The 24,522-nt window shown below is 38.7% G+C and overlaps 3 protein-coding genes across 6 annotated transcripts in view; 1 reads left to right on the forward strand and 2 right to left on the reverse strand.

Moving 5' to 3' along the window:
- Arpc5 (actin related protein 2/3 complex, subunit 5, 16kDa) overlaps positions 1 to 424 on the reverse strand; it is a 9,712-nt gene extending 9,288 nt beyond the window's left edge. The window contains exon 1 of one of the 2 annotated variants that reach the window (XM_005375042.2): positions 65 to 419. In XM_005375042.2, coding sequence (XP_005375099.1) covers positions 65 to 207 — 143 coding nt within the window. In that variant the 5' untranslated portion in view covers positions 208 to 419. Of the gene's footprint in view, positions 1 to 64 lie in introns of both variants that reach the window. The other variant, XM_013521537.1, reaches the window with a different exon arrangement.
- A 186-nt stretch (positions 425 to 610) lies between these two features.
- Rgl1 (ral guanine nucleotide dissociation stimulator-like 1) overlaps positions 611 to 24,522 on the forward strand; it is a 251,401-nt gene continuing 227,489 nt past the window's right edge. For 2 of the 3 annotated variants that reach the window (XM_005375044.2, XM_005375043.2), the window contains exon 1: positions 611 to 1,062. The gene's annotated coding sequence lies outside the window, so the exon portion shown is untranslated. The remainder of the gene's footprint in view (positions 1,063 to 24,522) is intronic. The other variant, XM_005375046.2, reaches the window with a different exon arrangement.
- Apobec4 (apolipoprotein B mRNA editing enzyme, catalytic polypeptide-like 4 (putative)) lies at positions 6,571 to 12,622 on the reverse strand. The gene is made up of 2 exons (XM_013521574.1): positions 12,379 to 12,622; positions 6,571 to 7,702 (listed from the first exon to the last, which is right to left on the reverse strand). The coding sequence occupies exon 2, from the start codon at positions 7,670 to 7,672 to the stop codon at positions 6,659 to 6,661; it is 1,014 nt and encodes a 337-aa protein (XP_013377028.1). The 5' UTR covers positions 7,673 to 7,702; positions 12,379 to 12,622; the 3' UTR covers positions 6,571 to 6,658.

Consider the following 24,522-nt stretch of genomic DNA (forward strand, 5'->3'; position numbering starts at 1 on the left):
GGCTCCAGCCGGCCCGGGAGGGACGCGAGCCGCAGACCCGGCGGCGCGCGCCGGGCAAGGATATTGCCTCAGGCAGGAGTCCACCTCGCCCTCGTCGGGCCCGGCCTGGCCGTCGCCCCCGTCCTCCTCGTCCACGAACTTGTTCTCATCGTACTCATCCACGTCCACCTTCCGGAAGCGGGCCGACGACACCGTGTTCTTCGACATCCCGGATCCCGGCCGGCGGCGGAGGCCTCCTCTCGGCGCTGGCTCTACCTCGCAATCCCAGCCCGGTCCGAACCCGCAGCCCGGTGCCTGATCCACTTCCCTCTTCCGCTCTGGGGCGTCGCCCGCAGCCGCGGCTCGGGCGGTTCTGGGCCTGCGCGCTCGCCGCACTTCTTCCTCCTCAGGTTTGCGCGCGTCTCCAGCCTCCGGACACCGCCCCCGCTCTCCCCGGGGAGCGCGCGCGGGCGGGAGCGCGCAGGGCGCAGTGCGCAGGCGCGGGCCCTCTGCAGGAAAGGGGCGGAGTTGAGTTCAGGAGGCGGGGGCGGAGGGGCGGGCCGACGGGGGGGAGCCCACCGGCGGAGGTAAGAGGCGATTGGCTGGTGGTGTTCATCACGTGATCCGCAGGAGGTTCCCATAGAAACGCTTTTCTGCGGTCCAGTCTTAGAGGGTCTTAAATTTTCGGTGATGGGCACCCGACGTGGGTGGCCTTGGATTTTGCTGCCGCCGCCGCCGCCGCAACCAACGACTTATCTTTGGGGTTCTGTGTGAGGTCCGGCAGGTCCGGACTTGCGGTTGAGTGGGATGGACTGGCTGCGGGACCGAGTCCCCTGCAGTTGGCAGGAGTATGGGGAGGAGTGATGCACGCCCGTGCGCCCAGTCTCGTTCTACTTGTCGGAGACGTAGCTTCGGACCGCGCGCTCCCAGGGGCAGCTTTCCCGAGCCGGGAGCCCCCTTCCCGGGGTTGGACTTACGCTTCGCGGCCAGTGAGAGGTCCCCAAGGACGGAGTCGAAAGGTCACATCTCGGCTGTCAGCGCTGTGTGACAACATCGCGACCGGACCTGCGGAATCTGAACTCGGTATCCTATGCATCAGGAGGGAGGGAAGGTGTCTGGGCAGGCGCGGGAGACCTGATAGAATTGGGGTGAACTTGTGGGATTGGGGGGAGGTCAGTGATTAACAGCTTAAGTGGTTACCAGGAGCAAGAATGCTAGAAAAGGGTGGGCGAGTTATGCTTTCCAGTGCTCAGGGAAAACAAAATAGGGTAATAGAAGCTGGTCTTTTCAGATTGATACTTATGATTTAAGACTTACATGAGCCTGTTAAGCCAGCTTTTTATTATATTCTACATCACCATTTATGAAGGCAGAACTCTTATTGAAGACGTAAAGGCACTAAGATTAAGGAAATGGTAGTTGGGCTCTGTGTATCAGACTGTAATACAAGTATTTGCAAAATACCATTAATGTAGACATTGAGTTGGACACTGCTCAGGCGCATTCAGTTTCACCTCTTTCTGAAGGCCGCCTGTGGTCTTGCTGATTTGGTATCCTTGGTTTCCTGTGCTGTATGGAAGAGAGCACTGGGCTTAGCGTTGGAAACCCTGGCTTGAGTCTTGACTCTTCCAGTATCATCTGCGTGATTGAGGCATGCTGCTTACAATTTTGTCTTTTTTTTTTTTTTTTTTTTTGGTTTCTTTTCCGGTATTGGGAATCGAACTCACGACCTTGCGCTTGCTAGGCGGGTGCTGTGCCGCTGAGCTAAATCCCCAGCCCCTGCTTACAGTTTTGAACCTCAGGTTCTTTGTCGCTAATGGGGGGGCTAATATTGTATTCCTCACAAGATTGTTCTCAGGATTAAATACACTAGAATTCTACATAAATATAAGATGCATAATACCTATACCATTGGCTTTGTCATTAGTTTCATAACTTAATGATACATCATGTTTTTTCTTGCCTCTGAAAGAGACCCCTAGATTCTGAAGGATAGACTGTCTTTTCTGTCTACCTTACACATAAAGCTAGATGTGCAAAAGGTACTCACTAAATTAAATAAAACTTGTAAGGCAATACAGTTTGAGTCACACTGGGAATAGTGAATTTGAGAGGAAATCTCAAAATCAAACCTTTGTTGAGGTTTGATTTTGAGTATATATATATATACTCAAATATATATACACACAGCATGAACATATGTGTGTATATATATTTATATATGGGGAGAATGCTCAAGAATGGAATGCATCCATTTTTATTGGGAAGAAGCAATGTAGCACTCCCTCCCCACCTCCTAGGTAAATTATCTTTCTAGAACATATATCTTTTAGGTTATAAAAGAGCCATTTCCTTAAGTTATGAGCAAATATACTGATAAAAGTCTTCTAGGACTGTCTTAAGACAGCAAATGAAAAATGTCTACCTGTTGGTAATACTTATTTTGAAAAGTCCTATACCAAAGTCTAAGATCAATTCTATCATCCATGACATTATAGAACTTAGAAAAAGATATATTTTAATGTTACCTGTTTCCACTTTTTACAAACTTTATTTTTTATTTTTCCTATGAACTTTAGTAAAAGCTAAACTGTACTTTCTTAGATGTGAAAGCTGGTTGTACTTTTTGTTCTTTTAAGTCAAGATTTTCTTTGAAAACTGAACAGTAGATGCACTGTGGAATGCAAATGGAAACAAGGGCTCAAGCTTGTACCTTCTGGTACATTTCTGTTCTTTTGTACTGTCTTATTTAGGTAATTTTCTTGTTCTCTTATTTTAGAACTGGGAAGGAATCCTGGGGTAGAAATCAACTTCATAGAATAGTGAGAGGAATTTTAAAAAATCAGTTGCTCAAGAGTATAATTGTCGTGATTGCTCAGAATTTTACTTTACACATTGAAACTGATCAATGTGACAGTATTTTTTATGTTGCTTCATGGTGATGACAGTGCCTGGTACCATAGCAGGCACTCAGTACAATTCTATCCAATGAATTCATGATCAGACAAGTTATTTTGAAATGATATTTATAATGGATGCGTTAATTATTTCCCTACCCTCATTATCTAATAGTTAACTCTTTAAGGACATTTTTGTGTGTGAAGAAACTTATTCTTAATTAACTTTTAATTAGAAAATACACACTATTCCATTTCTTTGCAAATTCTAAGGTTAACCATGATACTTAATTCATCTTAGGTAATATTATTCTCCATTATTTTAATTTTACATATGTGTGCTTTCCCCTGAATAAAGGACCCATGAGGTGTTACGATTTTTTGGTGCTTAAGATATAGTGTACAAATCACCTGGTTTGGCTATTAAGACTGAATCTAGGTTTTTCTCTTCCTATGTAGCTTCTTATTTTTGTGATAATGCAAAGAGTGAAGGATCTTTACAGTTACAAGAGACTTTAGTGAAACTATCCTATGATAATAGTGCTTTTGAGATATTTTAAGACAAATACTTTACCTTCTTTGTGCTGCTTTTCGTCAAATTTGCCACCAGATACTTAAGAAACAGGTCAGGGCATTGAATCTTGTGGCATGGCACTATTGTTTTTATTATTTGACATGGCAGTGAATTTTGTTAAAAAATATGTCAAACTTGTATTACGATATACAATTTCAGCTTTCATAGTGGTGTTTTAATATCATTGTTCTCTAGCAACATAATTACTACAGTATAAAAAGATTTTTTTCAGCATTGCAACCATATATTTTAGTTTAATGCTCCTACTGATATCAGGATCAGCTGGTGCTCTGTTGAAACCATCAGTCTTCAAAATCTTTTTCTTTGTGATTAGTTTTAGCTTGACATAATTTTATGATTACACAGTGAAGTAGAGTAGGTACAAAGAAGAACTATTTAACTAAAGAACCTGTATATTAGTACTTCAAAGATTTAAAAAATTATAATCTGTGCTCTTGTCTTAGGAAAAATGTTTAGTGCCGGAAGAAAGAATAAACCTTATTTGTTAAACACTGTGGTGAAGGAGACCTTTGTTCTATTTCATGTTTTAACTGCTTATAATAAAGGGATGCTATGAATTTAAAAGCACATTTAAACTGTATTTCTTCCTGTCTCTTGTTTTTTAAAAAAATGTTAATAGTTGCTTTGAGGCATTGCTTATCATAGTTACAAGCATAATATTTGACATAATGGTAATTTGTATCTTCTTTTCCAATATTAATATCATTTAGTTATTTTTCTTACCTTATTGCATTAGCTAGACCTTTGAAGAGTGTTGAAAAATTGAGTAGATAGTGGGTTTTCCTGCTTTCTTCCCCTGGTATCTCACCAGTTGGTGATTATATTTACTATTGTTTTTTGATCTTTAGGAATGATTGCTGAAATTATCTAAACTTTTTGGGGGACTTAAAGGTAAAAATCATACCAATTTTGATCTTTTAGGAATGTAACTTTTTTTTTTTTTTTGGTTTTTCTCCGGTACCAGGAACCGAACTCACGACCTTGCACTTGCCAGGCAGGCGCTTTGCCGCTGAGCTAAATCCCCAGCCACTTCTTTTAGGAATGTAATGAAGTATGTTTATGTATTTTTGAGCATTGAAACATCCCCAGGTTTCTGGATTAAACTTCATTTGGTTATGAACTGTTACTATTTTCATTGCTTGCCAGATTTAATTTATTTATATTTTGTTTATGTGGTTTCGGATCTGTGGAAAGAAGGAATATTGGTCCACAATTTCTTTGTGCTGTTGTTACCTAGTTTTTTGTTTTGTTTTGTATTTTGTGGTAGTGGGAATCAAATTAAGGTCTCATACATGCTAAGCTATTGCTCCAGCACTGAGCAACCTCTCCAGCCATTTTATCCAGTTTTGATATTAGGGTTGGTTTAGCTTTGAAGATAAACTCATGCAGTTTTAACCTTTTTTTCTGTGTTCTAATTTTACTCCTAAAAGTGTTTTCTTTCTCTATACTCTGCTCCTCTTTTATGGAGTATTAAATATGTACTTTATGTAATGGCAAAGTATCTTATTAGCTTACTATTACTTTATGTGTATGTGTGTATATATATGTATGTATATATATATATATTAAAGAAAATATTAATAGCAAGTGGTAGATCAATGTACCCTCTTGCACTACATCTTTATATATTTCCAAGAGGGAAGTGAGACAGAAAATGTGAATTAAGCATAAGCAAAGCCATTTAAGTGGCTCGGAGACAAGGAGCACTTCTGGAAGAGAGATGTTTTGAACAAGACTTTATGAGAAGGTGTTATAAAAAAGATAAAAAATACGTACATATTATTCATTGGGGTGCTATATTAGAAGAAGGGGAATTGGATATTAACAAAAAGAAAGGTATCTCTTGAAGGATAGTTACACAGGCATTTAGCTGGAGTGGAGAAGTAATTTTAGGAAGCAGTGATTGGTGGATTTATTGGGATATAGATTCAACTTTGCTACGCACGTGTTGCCTGGATATTCTGACAGATCCTAAGAGAAAAGTAAAAGAGAAAAGAGAAGGTGCTTGTACTAAAGTAAATTACAATTTTGCAGGTGGGGGTGAGGCAACAGGAGCCCTGGATGGAGTGGCTAGGGTTTTAGGAGGTGTGTGAGGGTGGAGCCTTTGTTTGTTTTTTTGTTTTTTTTTTTTTTTTGGTTTTTCTCTGGTACCGGAACCGAACTCACGACCTTGCGCTTGCCAGGCAGGCGCTTTGCCGCCGAGCTAAATCCCCAGCCCCCGAGGGTGGAGCCTTTGGAGATGTTCCTATATCATCCTGCCTCCATCCTCTGTTCAGCAGGGAGAGTTCCGAAATGTGATCAAAGTGAGCACGTGACTAGGTTTCAAAGTCAATGTTTGTAGCTACCTGTACTCAATTAGCAGAAGAGCTTTTCCCCATACAAAACTACCTTGAATTACTTTATAAAAAATGGGCTGCCTAAAATCTTCTGCTCACAATTAACAGCGAATGGAAAATCCCTAATTTGCTCTTGCAGGCATCATTTAATGTCAGTAACTTCAGGCTGTTTCCAGTTTCATGGTAAATTTTTATGCTGAAACTAGTTTAGGAAGCTATTTAGTCCATTTTTTTTTTTTGTGGAAAGATGGTGTGGGTATACTAGAGCAATGACATTCTTTCTGCATCAAAATACTAGCAACATACTAGCAACAACTAGCAACTAGCAATACTAGCAAAATACTAGCAACAACTCCATTTTATACTGTCACTTTTTGTTTTATTTTGTTGTTTTGAGACAGGGTCTCACTATGCAATTCAGGCTGGTCCTGAACTCACTGTGTAGCCAGGCTGGCCTTGAACTCACAGTCATCCTCCTGCCTGAGCCTCCTGAGTGTTAAGATTACAGGCGTGTGCCACCATGCCCAGCCATACTGTCACTTTCAAAATAAAAGAAAGAATGATATCAAGTTACAGATGATAACATTTTGTATTACATTAAGCATAGTATAGACTCATGATTGTTGATATGATAAATCAGGTTTTGCTTTTATTGCATCAGTTTATCTCCATGTTGGTCAGACCTAAAAGAATTTCCAAATTTTTGTTGCCATCTAATAAGTCCTCTCACAGTTCTTTGGTTTTATGTATTGATAAAATGTAGATTTTGTTTTTTCTCTTTCTTCTTCTTTTTTCTGCCTTTTTGCTACTTGCAGACCGTTCTGTGATTTCCACTATCTCCTCTAGTCTTCCTATGGGGAGTTTCTTGAGTCTTTGCTTTCATAGATTGACATTTGAGGCATATTTAAGTGCCTCACCACATGCCTGGGTTTATGGGGATTTTGACCAACTTGGATTGGTGGTAGATTTCTGTAAGGCAACAGCACAAAAACAACAGGAATCCTGAGGTCTGGAGTCAGGTTGGGTTGCAGTTGTCCGCTTGTCCCTTGGAAAGACTGTCGTCGAAAGACGTTGTTTAAGGGATGGCTCTCTAAAGCTGCCTGAGCTTTTGGGTTCTGATTCCCTTTTGTGTGGGGAGGAACATTGGTGAAGTAAGTTTTCACTCCTGTTATGGTGTTGATTTCATATGCATTGTACCTGTCAGCCGATGCCCTCCCTGTTAAAATGGGCTGGAAAGAAGTGAAACCTGGGACACCCTTAACAAAGTTATTGAGGAGAGAATGCCAAATCATACCACTTATTGGACTCAACATGATCTGGGGCCCTAAGCTGGCTAGGCTCCTGAGAGCTTCTTGGTTCCATGCTGAGGTAAGAAATTCATTTCCAGTATGAGAGAGGTGAGAAAAGTAAATAGTAAGAGTGATATCTGGATACCCCATGAGGAAATTGTACATTTTGCTGATGCAGCAGTGGTTAGCTTCATTACAAGGGGAGTTGTTTGAATAGAGAATGATATGCTTAATGCTGCTGTTATTGTGTATGGCTGAGTCAAGGTAACCGTTCCTCTCAAATAGCATTGATTCTGAGTGGGTGTGATTCCCAGTGCAATTGCTAGCGTGGCCTTTTTGCACCAGGCTACCAGAAGAAGTTTTTAATTCATAAAATGTGAGTTGTTTTGTTGGAGGATACATTGGCTCACAAGGGAATCCAAAACGCTGATGAAATTCTGTGTAGGGAACTCTTGCTTCCTCACCTGTCCGAATGTGGTAAGGACAGTTAATACAATCTAGAGAGAAGTTTAACCAGCGATAAGGTTTGACTATTGTTCCACCATGTGCAAGATATTCCTCATACAAGGGCTCCATTGCTAGTGTTATTATCTTCTAGATGCAAACCTAAACAAGGAGGAGAAATTATATATAAGACCATTGCAGGAAAAACTTGAAGACAGTGCATTTACTAAGTCATGCCTTTCTTTAAAGGAGGTAGAATATGTGTAGCAACTATAATAGCATTTTGGATTCTAGAAGAGAGTGACATACATGAATACATTACAGATTCAAGATTCATTTTTATTCATCGAGGCCCCAGGAAGATGAGAAGGAAACAGAGAGATGCAGGATACAACTTCACCTGTTTCATGGATTCCAAATCAGTACAGCAAATGGGTTAACTGTGCAAGTTCTAGAAACAAACCGCCTTGTTTTAAGACTGAGCCCTGCCACTTAACCAGCTTGGTGGCCTTTGGTAAATTAACTCCTGGGAACCGCAGCTTCCTTGTCTAGATAGAAGATTGCAATAGTACATACCTCATAAGGTTACCATGGGACTGAATAATGAAACAAATAGAAAATGCTTGACTGACAACTAGTCAAGGCTCAACAGATATTAGTTCTTAGCAATAATAGTACAAATCTCAAATCTAGAAGATTCATGTTTATGAGAGTCCATCGGAGTAAGCAGTAATCTTGCATTTTGTTCATGATTTCTTCATCTGGCTCTTCCCTAAATATGGTAGTGCTAATACACTGTGCAAAAGTTTTGGATGTGCTTGGATTTTATTAATTTTATTTTATTTTTTGGCACCGGGAATCAAATTGACAACCTTGTGCTTGCCAGGCAGGCAGTGTGCTGCTGAGCTATATCCCCACCCCTGTGCTTGCACTTTAAATCAGCTGTTTAGTAAAACCACTGATAAATTAGAGTTTCTATCCATTTGAGGATCTTGCAGTCTATTTTGCTTAATAGTAGAGACTTGTGGAAGTGCCATACGTATTCTTTGAGTCATGGACACTCATTCACTGACATTTGAGAATTTATTTCTAGTGGGTGGGCCTTACAGGAGTTTTTAAAAATTGCTATTTTGAAAGCAAATCCATGTTATTTGGAATATTTCAAGTCAGTATTTTCTGGTATGTTAAATCACAGATGTTAAGATTTTTCCTTTAAAATATGTATTCAATTATCCTTGTCTTGCAAGCAACTATCCATGGCATTATAATATCATTTTAAAAGTATTTAAAATGAATGTTTATTATATAGGTATCCTGTTTCTTGCAGAAAAAATTTTAAAATACTGATATGTTATTGAAAGCCATTTCCAGTCCTCATCACTGTCTGAGACATTTATATTTGTAATCCCATGGAAAAGTTACTGGAATTCTAGCGAGTCAAGTCCAATCTACCACTTCCAGTGCAACCCATGGTGAGAATAAAGACACTAAGGCATATTTTTAGTTGTGGGGAGCCACGGGCGTCCTAGGTCCAGCTAGGGTGATGGTTAACTGGAACAAAGGCCAGTCCAGAGTTGAACCCAGGTTTTATTAATTCGTCAAGAGGGCAGTGGCTTGGAGGATAAGTGACCATAGTTGTGGTCGGAAGTGTGTGAGTGTGGTGAGCTGGGCTAGGTGGAAGGCCTGAAATCACCTCTGCAATATGCAGAGAGAGAAATACACAAAAAGAGTAATCTGCATAACACAATTTAAGGCAGTATCTCATGTTTTGGGGGTGGTGTTCCAGCTCTGATGTGTAATTTTTTGTTCCCTGAGATGTCATGGCCTCTTTCTTGAGGCTCTGTCCCAGCTAGTAGTATAGAGTGTGGTTCTCCCTCACGCCTGGCTCACACATGCTTTTTGGGAGCTACAGGGTGGGCAACACTGACCTATCACCTTGCTTCAAAGATTACACATCAGCACCTTGGCTGGACCGATTCGCATTGCTTAAAGCCAATTTGGGGGATAATGAAAGGTCCTAACCAGCTCTGTATGTATCAATATATAGAAATAGGGCCAGGCTTAGCCAAAATGGAGATAATTGCCCTTCTTTCAAGGTAGTTGTCCAGGTGGTCCTCCTCAATATGTAGAGTAGAAAAAGGTCTCATCAGTTTGTTTCAGTTTATAGACCAATTACTGATAACAGATCTATTCCCTCCAGACTTGATAAATATATATAAATAAAATATGTAACAAATAAAGTTATCTTTTATACCCTGCTTTTTCACTTAGTATTGTATCATAGTATTTTCCCATGTCATTAAACATTATTAAAAAAAATAGAATATGCATTGCTAATTAGTATTTTCTGATGTAACTGTAACATTCAATTGTTTTTCTCTTTTAATCATTATAAATAATTTGATGAATGTTTTGTGAATAAATTTCCATATCTTTCATTCTTCTTTTTAGTGTAAATTACCATAAGTCATAGTATTTGGTCAAACACTGTCAAATTGCTTCCTAGGGAAGTGCACTGCTATGATCAGATTCCCTCCTAGTGATGTTTATCACATGATTGCCAATTTGAGAAATAAGCATCGGTGTATTTTTGTTGTTATAATGTATACCTTTTGTATTCCTGGTGAAGTCGAACATATTTCACATGCTTGTTGGTCTGTAGCATTTATTCTGTCAAATGTTCTTGATCTTTCACCTGTTTTTTGAGATTTTCCTTATTGATTTGGAAAAGTTTTTTATTTATCAAGAATATCATCTGTCACATTTCTTGCAAATATTGGCTTATAAAGCCTTCTAATTATGCTCACATTGTAATTCTACCAAATTTTACATTATATGCAGTTTAATCTTTATCTTACAGTTGATTTTTTCTTGTTTATTTAGAATAGCCTTCTCCATGAGAGCACAATTCAGTGTTCCTTATATTGTCTTCTGGTATTTATGGTTTCATTGCTTACACTTAATGTTGTTCAGGCAGCAAAACACACAAGGAAGAAAATACAATGATGTAAACTGGCTGTGGAGCAAAATATATTTTTCACTTTTCAAAATCTCATTTGTCCTATCTCAGGTATTTATTATGACCTCCCATAGAGAAGCACTTTGAACAACCTCTGTCTTCTTTAACCCGGATCATCTCAGTCACTGCTGTATTTAATACATCTTATATTTGATAGACTGAAAACTATAGACTGAAAATTATAGAGGTCCTGTGCTAATCCTGTCCTGTGCAGAAAATATTTTAAGACCATCAGGATATAATTTGGCTTTATGTGTGTCACCATTATCCGAGTGGCTGATATCCCTGCAGTAACTGTGGTACCACATACCCACCAGGCTGCAGCTTTCTCTTAACCTCTGCCATATTAGCTTAATCCAGGAAATTAAATGTATGTTTGCTTCAGTTTCTGCCTTAGTACTCTTTTCCTGATGCAACCGAATTCCTGCCCTTGAGGCGTCCTAGTCCTTGGAATAGTTTTCCTCCAGGAAGCTGGATTTAACCCTTGGCAGTGGACCTATCTCTTAGGAAACTAACACTGTTTCCTGCTGCTTGACGTTAAGCCTTGTGTTCTCCTTGTTTTCTCAACCCTGTCATCAGACCGGTCTCTCTGACTGTCAAAACTTGCTGAAACCAATCCTAAATTCTCAGTGTTTTTAATATTGTATCCTGTCTTGTTGACTCAGGGATGACACATAGCTGATATCCAGGTGATCATTCAAATTACGATTTCAATCCACCCTTAGAAAATCTACAGTTTGATTTGGCTGAAATGTTATGGGATTTGTACCAAGAGATCCCTTCTGCCTTTATTATTATTTTTTAAATCTGGTTTATGTGTGGAGTTAGCTATATATAATGCTCTCATAATTACCTTTTAGGAAAGCAGAGAGCTTAAGATGAAGGCAGCAAAATAGAAACTTCCAGATTGCTTTACTGAACCTCTCTTCCTATACACCCTCTTCTGCATTTATTTTAGAACTGCAGAAGTGGTACCTCATTATTATCCTTAGAGACCTGGTGACCAGTAGTGTTGATATATAATGAAGGGCGTTCTAGAGTCTCCTTGCATTGGTGACTTTCCTCTGTCAACCAGCTTTGCTTAGGGAAAGTTGCTTGATAAAGTCTTCACTTTTTTTTAGGGACTTTTGGCTTCTTTGATCATCCTTGTCTGAAGATAAAGCAGGAAAGAGCTCCTGCCCTCATTGGACTCTTACAGAATTCACAGTATATTGTGTCCATTTGTCATTGATCACAGACTATCTTTTTTTTTCTGGTACTGGGAATCGAACTGAGGATCTTGCACTTGGCAGGCAGGTGCTTGCGCCGCTGAGCTATATCCCCTGCCCTCACAGACTATCATGTAATGTTAACTTTTGGTATCTGTTACTTTTTCTCCTCTAACCAGGCAGAGATGTGCGCTGTGTAGCTCAGGGCCGACTTTAGTGACTTTGGTTCTCAAGCCAAAAGACTTGTTTCCCCAGCTGCCTGTCCCTGATACCTACCACTTTTGCTTCTTCATTGTGCTTGTGAAGTACCTGTTGCCTTCTGTAAAGTCGATCTACTGGCATGGAGAACTAGAGGTCTGAGGAGCCCAGCTGTTGAGTGGCCTTGAACTGGGGCCGTAGGGGTAGGGTAGGGTGGGATGGGCAACCTTCCTCAGTTTGTCATAAATGAACCACACTGGGAGCACAGTCCGCTCTCATTTCATCCTACCAGGATTTAGTGAGTGCTGTTAAAGCACAGCTTGCACTGGAGGAATTGGAGAATAGAGTTTGCCCTTAACAATCTGTATACAATCTGTTAGCCGCTAAAAACAAACGTTAGTGGTTATAGTTACCGTCATTTTCTCACCAGGCTTGGATCAGATTCCAGGTATTATAAGAGATGGTCCATTTTTATTTTCTTTGTCCTCTTAAGTCCCAGGCCCTGTTTCAAGTAGCTTTGGAGGTCAATTGTGTGGTAAGGATTCTCCTCCCATATCAGTTCAGGACTCTTTTTACAGTTTGTGTCCGTTAGTTCACTTGAACTTTGCGGTCCAAAGTTAGAAAGACCTTGCTGAGGTGTGGCTGCTTCTAAGAACACTGTTGAATTGGTGCCATGGTAACGTTTGCAAAGTAGCTACTGCTAGGATACAGCTCTGCCACTTATTACTTTATTTGCATATGGAACCACCTGTTCCAAAGATGAAAATATACATGACTGCATATTCCAGTCTGGATAAAAGGGTGGTAGCTGACTGTTTAAATGAGCATGTTAGGATTTTTCTTGGTATAAGAACCAAGCCTGAGGCCCTCTTTCCAGCATTTTGCTCCTGGCCTAGAGTAGGTGCAGGCATGGTGTGTGGACAAGATCTGGTGGTTCTGTGGCCTATGTAGGTGCCAGAGCTTCTGCTAGGATGTTGACTTGACTTCTTGAAAAACAACTGGAGCTAATAGCCCAAAGACCCTAGAGGGGGACCTCAATTCTTTCCAGACCTGAGTTTTCACTGTTGGCAGCTTTTGTCTCTAGAAGGTCCCTGGAGGACTCCTGCTGTTGAGGTGTATGTGGTTTCTTTTAGTTTAAGACTCACTTTGCGTCTGGACCAGTGGTTTCCTTTGCTCCATGGTGGATGGAAAAGCAATTTCGCCTTCTGCATTGTTTTCCTCTCCTCCCTTTTTCCCTCACCATCTCCTGCTGATAGTTGTGATTCATTGTGTTTACTTCTCTTTCTTTCCTTTTTTGGGGATTGAAGCTAGAACCTTTGGCCTGAATTGCACCCCTCCCCTATTTTATTTTGAGACAGGATCTTGCTAAAATGCTAAGTTGCCCAGACTGGGGTCAAACTTGTGATTTTCCTGCCTCAGCTTCCCCGAGTGCTGAGATGACAGGCGTGCTGCATGAAGTCCATCTTATTGTGCCTACTCTTGGTCGTTCCCTCATTCGTCATCCTCAGACCACCTGAAGGAGTGAGTGGTGACTGATGTTGTATGTTTCTGTTAGCTGCTACCAACAGATCCTAAGCATGTGCACCCTTCAAAGTGACTCCTCCGGAGTACGGAGCACCGGGAAGGCGCCTTCTGCCTTCCTGCAGTGTTGCCGCTCTTGACTTGCCTCCATTGCCAGACTTCAGCAGCCCTGACAGCAACAGTCCTCCCTTGTCTGGGGGTTCCTGCTGGGCTTCATGTTTAATTTTTGGCTTCTGTGCTCTCTGAGGGTCTCAGAGGTACTCATTAACTCCTCAGCAGTAGTTTCCCATTGTCACTGTCCTGCATGCTGCCATTGGTTTGTGCTCTGTTGTCTTTCTTCTGCACCATGTGCCCTGGATTGTGCCCTTGTTGTTCCCACTCTGCCTCCTCGCTGAGTGAACTTGCAAATAGAAAGCTGAAAGCTGATCATCTGAGCTCATCTCTTATTTAACACTATTATATTTTTAATTGTATAGTTTTAATAAATGATGCTTTAAATTTTATAATTTTAGTAATTATAAAATATTACTTTAGGAGTACAACCAAGGTCATTCCTGGAGGCTGCCATTATCCTGATTACAAAACCAGATAAAGATCCAACCAAAAAGAGAGCTATAGACCAATCTCTTTAATTAATATAGATGCAAAAATCCTCAACAAGGTACTGGCAGAGAAAATGCAGTGAATCACCAAAAAGATCACATATCATGACCAAGTAGGGTTCATCCCAGGGATGCAAGGATGGCTCAACATACACAAATCAATAAATGTAATACATCACATAAACAGAAGCAAGGACAGAAGTCAGATGGTCATCTCAGTAAGTACAGAAAAAACCTTTGACAAAATCCAGCATCCTCTCATGATGAACCCAGTGAAAGAAATTAAGAAAACATATCATTTACAATAACACCTAGAAAAATTAAATGCTTAGGAATTAACCTAACTAAGGAAGTGAAAGACCTCTACACTGAAAACTAGAGTACTGTAAAAAAGGAAACCAAAGAAGATATCAGAAAGTGGAATTTTATCTCCTGTTCCTGGATAGGCAGAACCAATGTAGTCAAAGTAGCCATACTTCCAAAATTGATACAAAGATTTAATGCAATCAAAATTCCCATGGTGTTCCTCACAGAATTGGAGAAAACAATCCTAAAATTCAGATGGAAGTAGAAGAGACCTGGAATAGCAAAAGCAATCCTGGGTAAAAAGAGCAAAGCAGAAGCATCACAATCTTGTACCTGAAGTTATATTACAAGGCTACTGTTGTAAAACCAGCATGGTACTGGCAAAAATAGAGACATAAAGATCAATAGAACAGAATAGAGGCTGAAAAAAACTTATCAAGCATGTTGAACTATTTGATCTTTTGACAAAAGAGCCAAAAACATTCAGTGGAGAAAAGATAACCATTTTAATAAATAGTGTTGGGAAAACTGGTTATCTACATGCAGAAGATTAAATCTAGACCCATATCTTTTACTGTGTACTAAACTAAAATCAAAGTGGATCAAAGAACTAAAATTTAAGCTAGAAACAATCAGCTGGAAGACAAACTAGGTAAAACCCTTAAAGTTGTAGGTGCAGGCAAGAACTTTCTGAACAGAATCTTGGTTACACAAGAAATAGTACTGAGAATGAACAAATGGGCTCACCTCGTATTAAAAAACTTTTGAACAGCAAAAGAAACAACCAACAGAATGAAAAGACAAGTTACAGAGTGGGAAAACTTCTTTGCCAGTGATTCCTCAGACAGAGGATGTATTTCTAGGATATAAAGAACTCAAAATACTGTTAACCCTTCCAAATAAAAGGCCCAGTCAAAAAAATGGGCAAGTGAAATGAATAGACACTTCACAGAAGCAGTACAAATGGCCAATAAATATATGAAGAAACATTCAACGTCGCTGACTGTTAGAGAAATGCAAATTAAAGCAATGTGTGATTCCATCTCACCCCACAAAGAATGGCTGTCAAGAAATCAAATAATAGCAAATGCTGGTGAGGCAGTGGGGGTGGAGGTGGGTGGGTGTGGGGGAAGGAATCCTTCTACACTATTGACGGAAATGTGAAGTAGTACCACCACTCTGCAAATCAGTGGGGATTTCCAAAAATCTGAAGTTTCTCAAAACAGTTTCTCAAAAAACTGAAACTAGAAATTCCATTTGACTCAGCTATTCTTCTTCTAGGTACCTTTCCCAGAGAGTTAAAAGACACCGTATTATAGTGATACATGCATATTCGTGTTTATAGCTGCATAGTTTATAATAGCTAAAGCTTAGAAGTGGCCTATATGTTTATCAACAGATAGTTGAATAAAGAAAACATGGTATTTACACACAATGGGGGACTGTTACTCTGCCATCAAGATAAAGTTGACTCATTTGTAGGAAAATGGGTACGCCTGGGGACCATAATGTTAAGTGAAATAAATCCGACACTCAAGCTTAAATATCAAGGCTTTCTCTTCTATGAGTAACCCAAAGCATAAAGAGAAAAATAAAAACTAGATGATAAGAAGTAAGGAGACAAATCATTCTCAAAGGGCAGAGGATAAAGAGATGGAGGGAGAAGAGGAGAGGGAAGGGATAGGAGAATGAAAAAAAAGGAATGAAGATGTGTTATGTTCGTGTACCAACTCCACACAAGGAATGAGGAATGTAAACGTTTGTACTGAGATGGCTGGAGGGGGAGGGAGGGGAAAGCGGATGAATTATGATGTACAGTATCATGTACACACACCAACTCCCACAAGGAATGTAAACATGTGCTGCAAACATATACTAATAAAAACAGAAAAAAATGGTGGTTAAAAAGTTAAAAAAAAATGCTGGGCGTGGTGGCACATGCCTGTAATCCCAGCACTTGGGAGGCTGAGGCAGGAGGGTCGTTCTGAGATTGAGGCCAGCCTGGGCTACAAAGTGACTTCAAGCCCAGCGAGACCCTGTTTCAAAAAGGCCAAAAAAAAAAAAAAAAAAAGTTAAAAATCAATATATTTCTTTAAAAAGTATTACTGTACTTACAAAAAAGCTGTCCTACACAGGCACGGTGGTACACACCTATAATTCCAGCATGCTGGGACTGAGGTAGGAGGATTACAAATTTGAGCCCAGCCTGAACAATTCAATTTAGTGAAGTCCTGTCTCAAAAAATAATTTTTTTTTTTAAAGGCTAGGGATGTATCACAGTGTAAAGGCTCTGGGCTAAATTCCCAGTACGTGAAAAATGAACAAGCAAATAAACCCTCTTTAGCTAGCATTGTAGAAATGATTAGCTATCTGATAGATTCTGGCGAGGTTGACAAAGGACAGAAAGTAACTTCATAATCTATAGCATAATCCCACGTTTAATTGTACACCTTCAGTGGGGAGGGAATCAGGCACTCAGTAAAAGGTACACTAAAAATAGTTAAACCTTACATCTAAAGAAATGAGAAAAATGAACCTCAGTACACTCATTTGAATCATTTGCATTTTTTTGATGTATATTTTGTTTTATTTTTTGAAACAGACTCTTGATGTTTGGTTCAGGCTGATCTTGAACTTGCTATGTAGCCCAGGCTGGCCTTAACTCACAAGCTTCCTGCCCTAGCTTTGAGTTCGGATTTTTGGGTGATTTTAGGGATAAGCAACTCAAGTAGCCAAAACTAAAAAAAATTTTTTTAAAAATTTTTTACATAATAATTGTGCATATTTATGGGATAAAATCTGGTATTTCAGTACACATGTACGATGAGTAATGATCAGATCAAGGTAATTGGCACAAGCATCATCTCAAACATTTATAATTTGTTTGGGTTGAGAAATTAAAAATCCTCTTTACCAGCCACCCCCCCAGCCGCCTGCCCAGTGCTAGCTATTGAACCCAGGGGTCTTCACACTGAGCTACATCTCAGCCTCTCAAAAAATGTGTTGAGACAGGTTTTCATAAGTTGTCTAGGCTGGGGTCAAATGTGTGATTTTCCTGCCTCAGCCTCCTAGAGTGTTAGAATTACAAGCATGTACCACCAATAGCTCTTCTGAAAAACACAGTTGTTATCATCCATAGTTACCCTACTGTAGAACATCAGAAATTACTTCTTCCAGACAGTTATACCTGTTAATAATCTCACTATTATTTATCCCTCAACACCCTTCCCAGATGTTGGTAACCACTGTTCTAATCTCTACTCCTGCAAAGTCAACCACCTAAGCTTCTGTTTATGCAAGAATATATATTTATCTTCCTGGGCTTAACTTGCTTCACTTCACATAATATCCTTCGGTCACATACATGTTGCTACAAGTAACAGGATCTCATTCTTTTTAAAGGCTGCGTAATATGCATTGTGTAGTAATACCACATTTTCACTCTCCATTCTCCTGTAGAAGACATCTATGTTGATTTTATATCTTCACTACTGTGAATACTGCTGCAGTAAACTTGTGAGTGTAGATGTCTCTGACATGCTGATTTCACTTCCTTTGTGTGTACACCCAGTAGCAGCATTGCTGGATTTTTTTGAGGGGGTGCCGGCAGTAGAACTCAGGACTTTGCACTTGTCAAGCAGGTGCTGTACTGCTGAGCTATGTTCCTGGCCCCACAATGTTGGATCTTGTCATAGTTCTATTTCAAATTTTTTGAGGAACCTCCATATTGTTTTCCATGATTATCACACTAATTCACATTCCTGCTAACAGGAGAGTCCCCTTTCTCCATATCCTTGCCAGTATTTGTTATTTTCTTCTTTTTGATAATAGCCATTCTAACTAGAGTGAGATGATTTGTGATTCACTGTGGGTTGCATTTTCCAGATGATTAGTGAGGTTGAGCATTTTTGAATGTACTTGTTGGCCATGTGTATATCTTGCTTTGAGAAATATATATTTTTAGATCATTTGCCCATTTAAAAATTTGGTAACTGTTACAGTTTTCATAATCCAGTTCAGTTTCTTATATATTCTGGGTATTTATCTCTTGTCAGATGAATAATTTGTAAATATTTCTTCCTGTTCTACAGGTTGCCTTTTCACTTTGTTGATTACTTCCTGTGCTGTGCAGGAGCTTTTTAGATGGATATGATCCCATCTGCCCACTTTTGCTTTCATTGCCTGTGGAGGTGGGATCATATCCAAGAATCTTTGCTCAGATCAGTATCTTGAAGCATTTCCGCTTAGGTTTTCTTTCCAGAGTTTCATAATTTAGGGTCTTACATTTAAGTGTTTGATGCATTTTGAGTTTATTTTTGTTCATAGTAGCCAGCATTTTAGGAAGGTTGTCTGTTAGCTGCAGGAAGACTCTAAGGAGGGTTGGCTTTGCAAAGTTCCAGTTAGGTTGCACAGAGTAACTTTGAAAACCGAATTTCTTCACATTGCAAGGAGCAAAGGGCGCTGATCGAGGTTCCTGTTCACAGGTTTTACTAAGTAAACAACTGCAGAGATGCTTGGGAAAAGCATCTGGCTTCTGAAACAGACTTTTCTTTCACATTCTTTTGTTAACCTGTCATATTTCATTTTTATTCAGGTGAGTTATGATGTATATTGTCGATATAAAGCTATTCAATTATAATGGAGAAGATTCACAAAGACCAAACTCGCCTAAAATTATCTACAATTTTAAAAAATTACTGAGTGTAACACTTCAGTAAATCATTCATTGGTGCTCTGAATGCACGGTTTGGGATCTATCCAGGATAGCTGCGTGTTGCTAGTTTTCAGCAGAAGAGGCAATCTTTTTTTGGTGACAGGAAGTAAAATAACATATTTTATTGCTAGAATTTTTAACTTTTACTTGAACGTACTATTCTTAATTACATAGTTCATTACTTTTGTTGTGGTTTGCTTGACACTCTGAATAATAATGCCCAGACTTATGTATCAGTAACAAACTGCCTGAAATAAAGGTGAGCAGGTTCAATAGATTTCAAGGAACTCGCTGGGTAATTAGATGAGAAAGGTAGGAAGTATTGAGCTGTAGGCGAGAGGCACCAAAGAAAGCGAAGAAGGGATCTTCTAGTTTGAGGTTATAAGCCAAATGGCCACAGGGTGGCAGCACAGTCTTAACAGCAAGGGATGTCCTGTTAGGCCACTGCTCCTGACTTTCAGAATTCCTTCCGGTTGATAGCTTCCATTGTCCCAGGGAAGCAATGGCAAAAGTTTAGAATTAAGGGTGACTCCTAAAATTTAGGCTGAGGGAAAGTGCAAGGTGAAGGCATCATCTTTGTTTCTTTATAGATACCCTAAAGAAGAATTTAAATTTCTAAACTGTCACACATTAATACTTTCTTTTTGAATTTTAAAACAAGATGCTAGGAAATTAACAATGACTATCATATTGCATATTGCTATTGTCAAAGTAGTTGCTCAGATTATGAGATATAGGCATGTAAAACTGATCAGACAATGTAAGAGCTAGCTGTTCTGTTCAATAAACTAATAGAAATTAGTAGTACAATTATCTTAGCTATCTTGTGTGTACTTATATACAAATATGGCTAAAATTTTTTCCCAATTTGTGGGTTTTCTTTTCACCCTGTTGGTGATTTCTTTTGATGTGCAAAAACTTTTTAACAAGATGAGGTCACGGTTGTTGACTCTTTGAAGTACTTCCCGAGCAGTTTGGTTTTTGTTCATGAACTCTCTGCCTAACCCTGTGTCTTTAAGATTTCTTTCTTTCTTTTTTTTTTTTTTTTTTTCTGGTACCGGGAATTGAACTTATGACCTTGCACTTGCCAGGCAGGTGCTGTGCTGCTGAGCTAAATCCTCAGCCCCAAGATTTCTACCTACTTTCTTTTCCAGTAGATTTAGTGTTTCTGTTTTAATATTTAGATCTTTGATCCATTTTGACTTTAGTTTATTGCATGGTGATAGACATGGGTTTAGTTTTAGTCTTCTGCATGTGGAAAGCCAGTTTTTCCAGCACCCCTTATTAAAGAGGCTAGCTTTCTTTCAGTAAACATGTTTGGCCCTTTGTCAAAGATAAGGTGGCTGATTGTGTATGTAATTGTGTCTGCATCTTCTAATCTGTTCCACTGATCCTCAGGTCTGCTTCTTTGGGCTTGACTTGCACTTCTGTTTCTAGAAGTTTGAGGTGCAGTGTTAGGTCGTTTATTTGTGCTTGTTCTGTTTTCCTGATATGAGAATTCACCACCATAAATTTCCCTCTGAGTACTGCTTTCATTGCATAACACAGGTTCCAGCAAGTTGTATTTGCACTTTTGTTTGATATTAATTTCTTCTTTAATTGCATCAGTGACTTATTGGATGTTCAGGAGGATGGTATTTACTTTCCACTTGTTTATGGAGTTTTTGCAGTTTCTTTCGTCATTAATTTGCAATTTCATTGCACTATGGTCAGGTAATATGCATGGGATAATTTCAGTTCCTTTGCATTTACTTAAGCATGTTCTATGGGCTAGTATATGGTCTGTTTTAGAGACCATCCCCTGTGCAGCCGAGAAGAATGCATATTCTGATGTTGCGGAGTGAAACACTGTGAATATCTACTAAGTCCATTTGTTTACAGTTGTGGTTCAGTTCAGTTATTGCTTTGCTGACTTCTTGTCTAGTTGATCTATCTGTTTGTAACAGTGGGGTGTTAAGGTCCCCAGTTACAAATTAAATTATAATTTCAGAAATTTCAGGTGTGTGACTTACAATTTTTTCTATGTTGATTTACATTAATTGTGTTACTGCTTATTTGATTTTTCATGTCTGTTAACATTTGTCTTACATAGTTGGGTGCTTCTGTATTTGGTGCATATATATTTATGATTGTTATCTCTTCCACTTGAAGTTTTCCTCTATCAAGTATGTAGTGAACCTCTTTTGATCACTCTTGGTTTGAAGCTCACATTGTCTACAAACAGAATAGCTACCTCTGATTTTTTTCTGGGTTACTTCACATGGAGTGTTGTTTTCCATCCTTTGACTTTCAGTCTGTGGATTTCCTTTTGAGTTAAATATGTTTCTTGTATATAGCATATTGTTTAATTGATCCACTCTTCCAGTCTGTTTCTTTTATTTGGTGAACTGAGGCCATTTACATTAATGGCTATAATTGATATGTATTAGCTTATCTTTGTTGTTATTTTCCTGCTGTTGGTTTCCTACTTTTCTCCTCTGGGTAATTGCTTGTGTTACTTGGTGGTTTTTTCTGTTGTTGTTCTTGTAATTGTGGTCACTTTTATCTCTTTCTAGAATATCTTTCAGTACTGTTTGTAGGGTTGGTTTCGTGGTTATGAATTTCTTCAGTTCTTTGTTGTGGAAGTATCATTTCTCCATTAATTTAGAAAGATAGTTTTGCATGGTATATCAATCTGTGTTGGAAGTTGTTTTCTTTCAGGACTTGAAATACTTCACTCCAAGCCTTTCTTTTTTTTTTTTGGTTTTTCTCCAATACCAGGAATTGAACTCATGACCTTGCGCTTGCCAGGCAGGCGCTGTGCCTCTGAGCTAAATCCCCAGCCCCTCCAAGCCTTTCTTTTTTTTTTGGTTTTTCTCTGGTACCAGGAACCGAACTCACGACCTTGCGCTTGCCAGGCAGGCGCTTTGCCGCTGAGCTAAATCCCCAGCCCCTTCAAGCCTTTCTTGACTGATGGTTTGTGTTGAGAATTCTGCCATGATTCTGATGGGTTTTCCTTTATAGGTGATCTGTTTCTTTTCTCAAACAGCTTTTAATATTCTGTTCTTGTGCTGAATTTCTGGGATCTTGATTATGATATGTCTCAGTGTAGATTTATTTTGGTTATGGTTAATTGAGGTTCTATATGCCTCACTTATTGTTTGTCAGACTCTTTTCCCATGCCTGGGAAATTTTCTGCAGTTACTTCTGCAAATAGTCTCTTTGTATCATTTGTGTTGACTCCTGCTTTTTCATTGATGCCTATCAATCTTATATATATTGTTTTCCTTTGCATCATCTTTCAGCTGTTGAATTGTTATTTCCTGGTTCCTTATTATTTTTAAGAGATCTTTCCTTTTGTGATCACTAGCTGCAATCCTGTCTTCAAGGTCTGGAAGTCTATCTTCAGTTTCATTCAAGCGGTTTTGCCAGCTTTCATTGAAATTTTTAATTTCCTGGATATCTCTTTGAATCTGTTTCATGCATTTGAATTCTTTCCTATATTGTTCATTCAAGGTTCCCATCATTTTCCTATGCTCCTCTATTTTGTTAATCTGTCTTCTTTAAATATGCTGAGCAATTCTTTCATTATGGTTGTCATTTCTTTTCTTTTTTTTTTTTTTTTTTTTAACCTGAGAGTATTTCTCATCTGATTTCCCCTATAGCCTGATAGAACTGTTTCTTTACTTGAGTTGCTATCATTTCAGAAATTTCAGGTGTGTGACTTACAATTTCTTCTATGTTGATGTCTCTTGGATTTGTTCTCAGTGGGCTGGAGGACTGAGATTGCGTTTTCCTCCTTAGTCTTGACAGTTTTGATTTAAAATTTTTTTTTATTTTGTTTTCTGTGATGATCCTTGTGAGTTTCAGTATTAGATAGCTATATCAGTAGTATCATGGCATGTCTAGGAAAAGTCTGTACTTCAGGGATATCTTCTGTGCATAGGAGATTCTTGGTTTGTGTCTGTCTCAAGATTCTACCTTTGTAATTGAGAGTGGCATGCTGGTTTCTCTTTGGCTCAGTCCACAGTCTTTTGATGTGCAGCTATGGTGAGGTTATTACCCTAGGGATTCCCAATAGTGTTACACAAGGCAGAACAACTGATTACAACAGATATGACATCTTAGCTACAGTAGTACAATTAGCCATAATGATAGAATCAAGCACAATTTAGAAACTGACAAACTGTAGTAACTGTTGGTGTACTTCAGACCATAGGACCAACTCTATAGTTATATAACAGAACCAGTCATGAATTAGGAGTTTGAATGCAAAGTGTTTCCCCTTGTTAGAGTGGATTTACCCTGGGTTCCTCTAGATGAGCCGCTTGCCATGTCCTGGGTGCTTCCTGAGGTGGCTGCCCATCCCACAGGGTAAGGGAATGGGCCAGGCACTGGATTCCTCTGGATAGAAGTTCCTGCAATGATGGAGAGGTGATGGACAGGGTTTCTCCTGTCCCTTGCAGCTCACCAAGGCTCCCATGATAGCAGAGAGGCAATTGGCCATTAATACTTTTTAAGTCAATAAAAATTATTTTTTAAATAAAATTATTTTATAAAGAACAAAAAAGACATAGAAAACATAAGCCTACTTTCCTGTAATTAGTTCAACACACACACATATATAAATTATATATGTACACAATTATATACATACACATATATTATATGTATACATATATACAATTATATATACATATATAACATATATATGTATATATACATATATGATTATATATACACACATATATCAATTATATGTGTGTGTAATATTTTTAAATTACATTTCAGTAAATGTGAACAGAACACTTGTCTGTTTTTACTTTTGTTGCCTATATGCCTGTACTTTTGGTGTTATATCCAAGAAATTGTTGCTAAGACCAATGTTATAAAGCTTGTGTCCTCTTTTCTTCTAGGAGTTTTAGTCTCAAGTCTTAACCTTTAGATCTTTCATCCATTTTTAGGTAATTTTTGTGTATTTTGTGAGAAGAGACATAATATATTGAAGAGATGGTCTTTTCTCTGTTTTGTAGTTTTGGCACCATCATCAAAAATTATTTGACCATATATGTCTAAGTTTATTTCTGGGCTCTTCATGCAGTTTTATTGGCCTATATGTTTATCATTATATAAATAAAGCAGAATAAACATAATGTAGAAAAAAGGAAAGAGTTACAAAAACTATACATGCTGTTTACTGAAAGTTTATAAATATGTGTCTGTATATACATGATTAACATAGAGATTTACTATTGCTGTCATTATATACCACAACTGTAACTAAATGAAAAGTTATGAAGGAAATAGTAAATCTCCATATTACCATCTTGAATATACACATTTTGTGTATTCATTTTTAAAGTTTTCATTTTGACCAACCAACTTTCTTCTTATTTTATCTACATTGTTAGTGTACACTAAACATCACATATAGT

Source organism: Chinchilla lanigera, unplaced genomic scaffold (genome assembly GCF_000276665.1).
Source record: "Chinchilla lanigera isolate Chin_1 unplaced genomic scaffold, ChiLan1.0 scaffold00005, whole genome shotgun sequence".
NCBI classification, from domain to species: Eukaryota; Metazoa; Chordata; class Mammalia; order Rodentia; family Chinchillidae; genus Chinchilla; species Chinchilla lanigera.

Bases quoted from the DNA above. Each gene is read 5' to 3' on its own strand.
- Apobec4 (XM_013521574.1), bottom strand. From the start codon at position 7,672: ATGGAGCCCTTGTATGAGGAATATCTTGCACATGGTGGAACAATAGTC.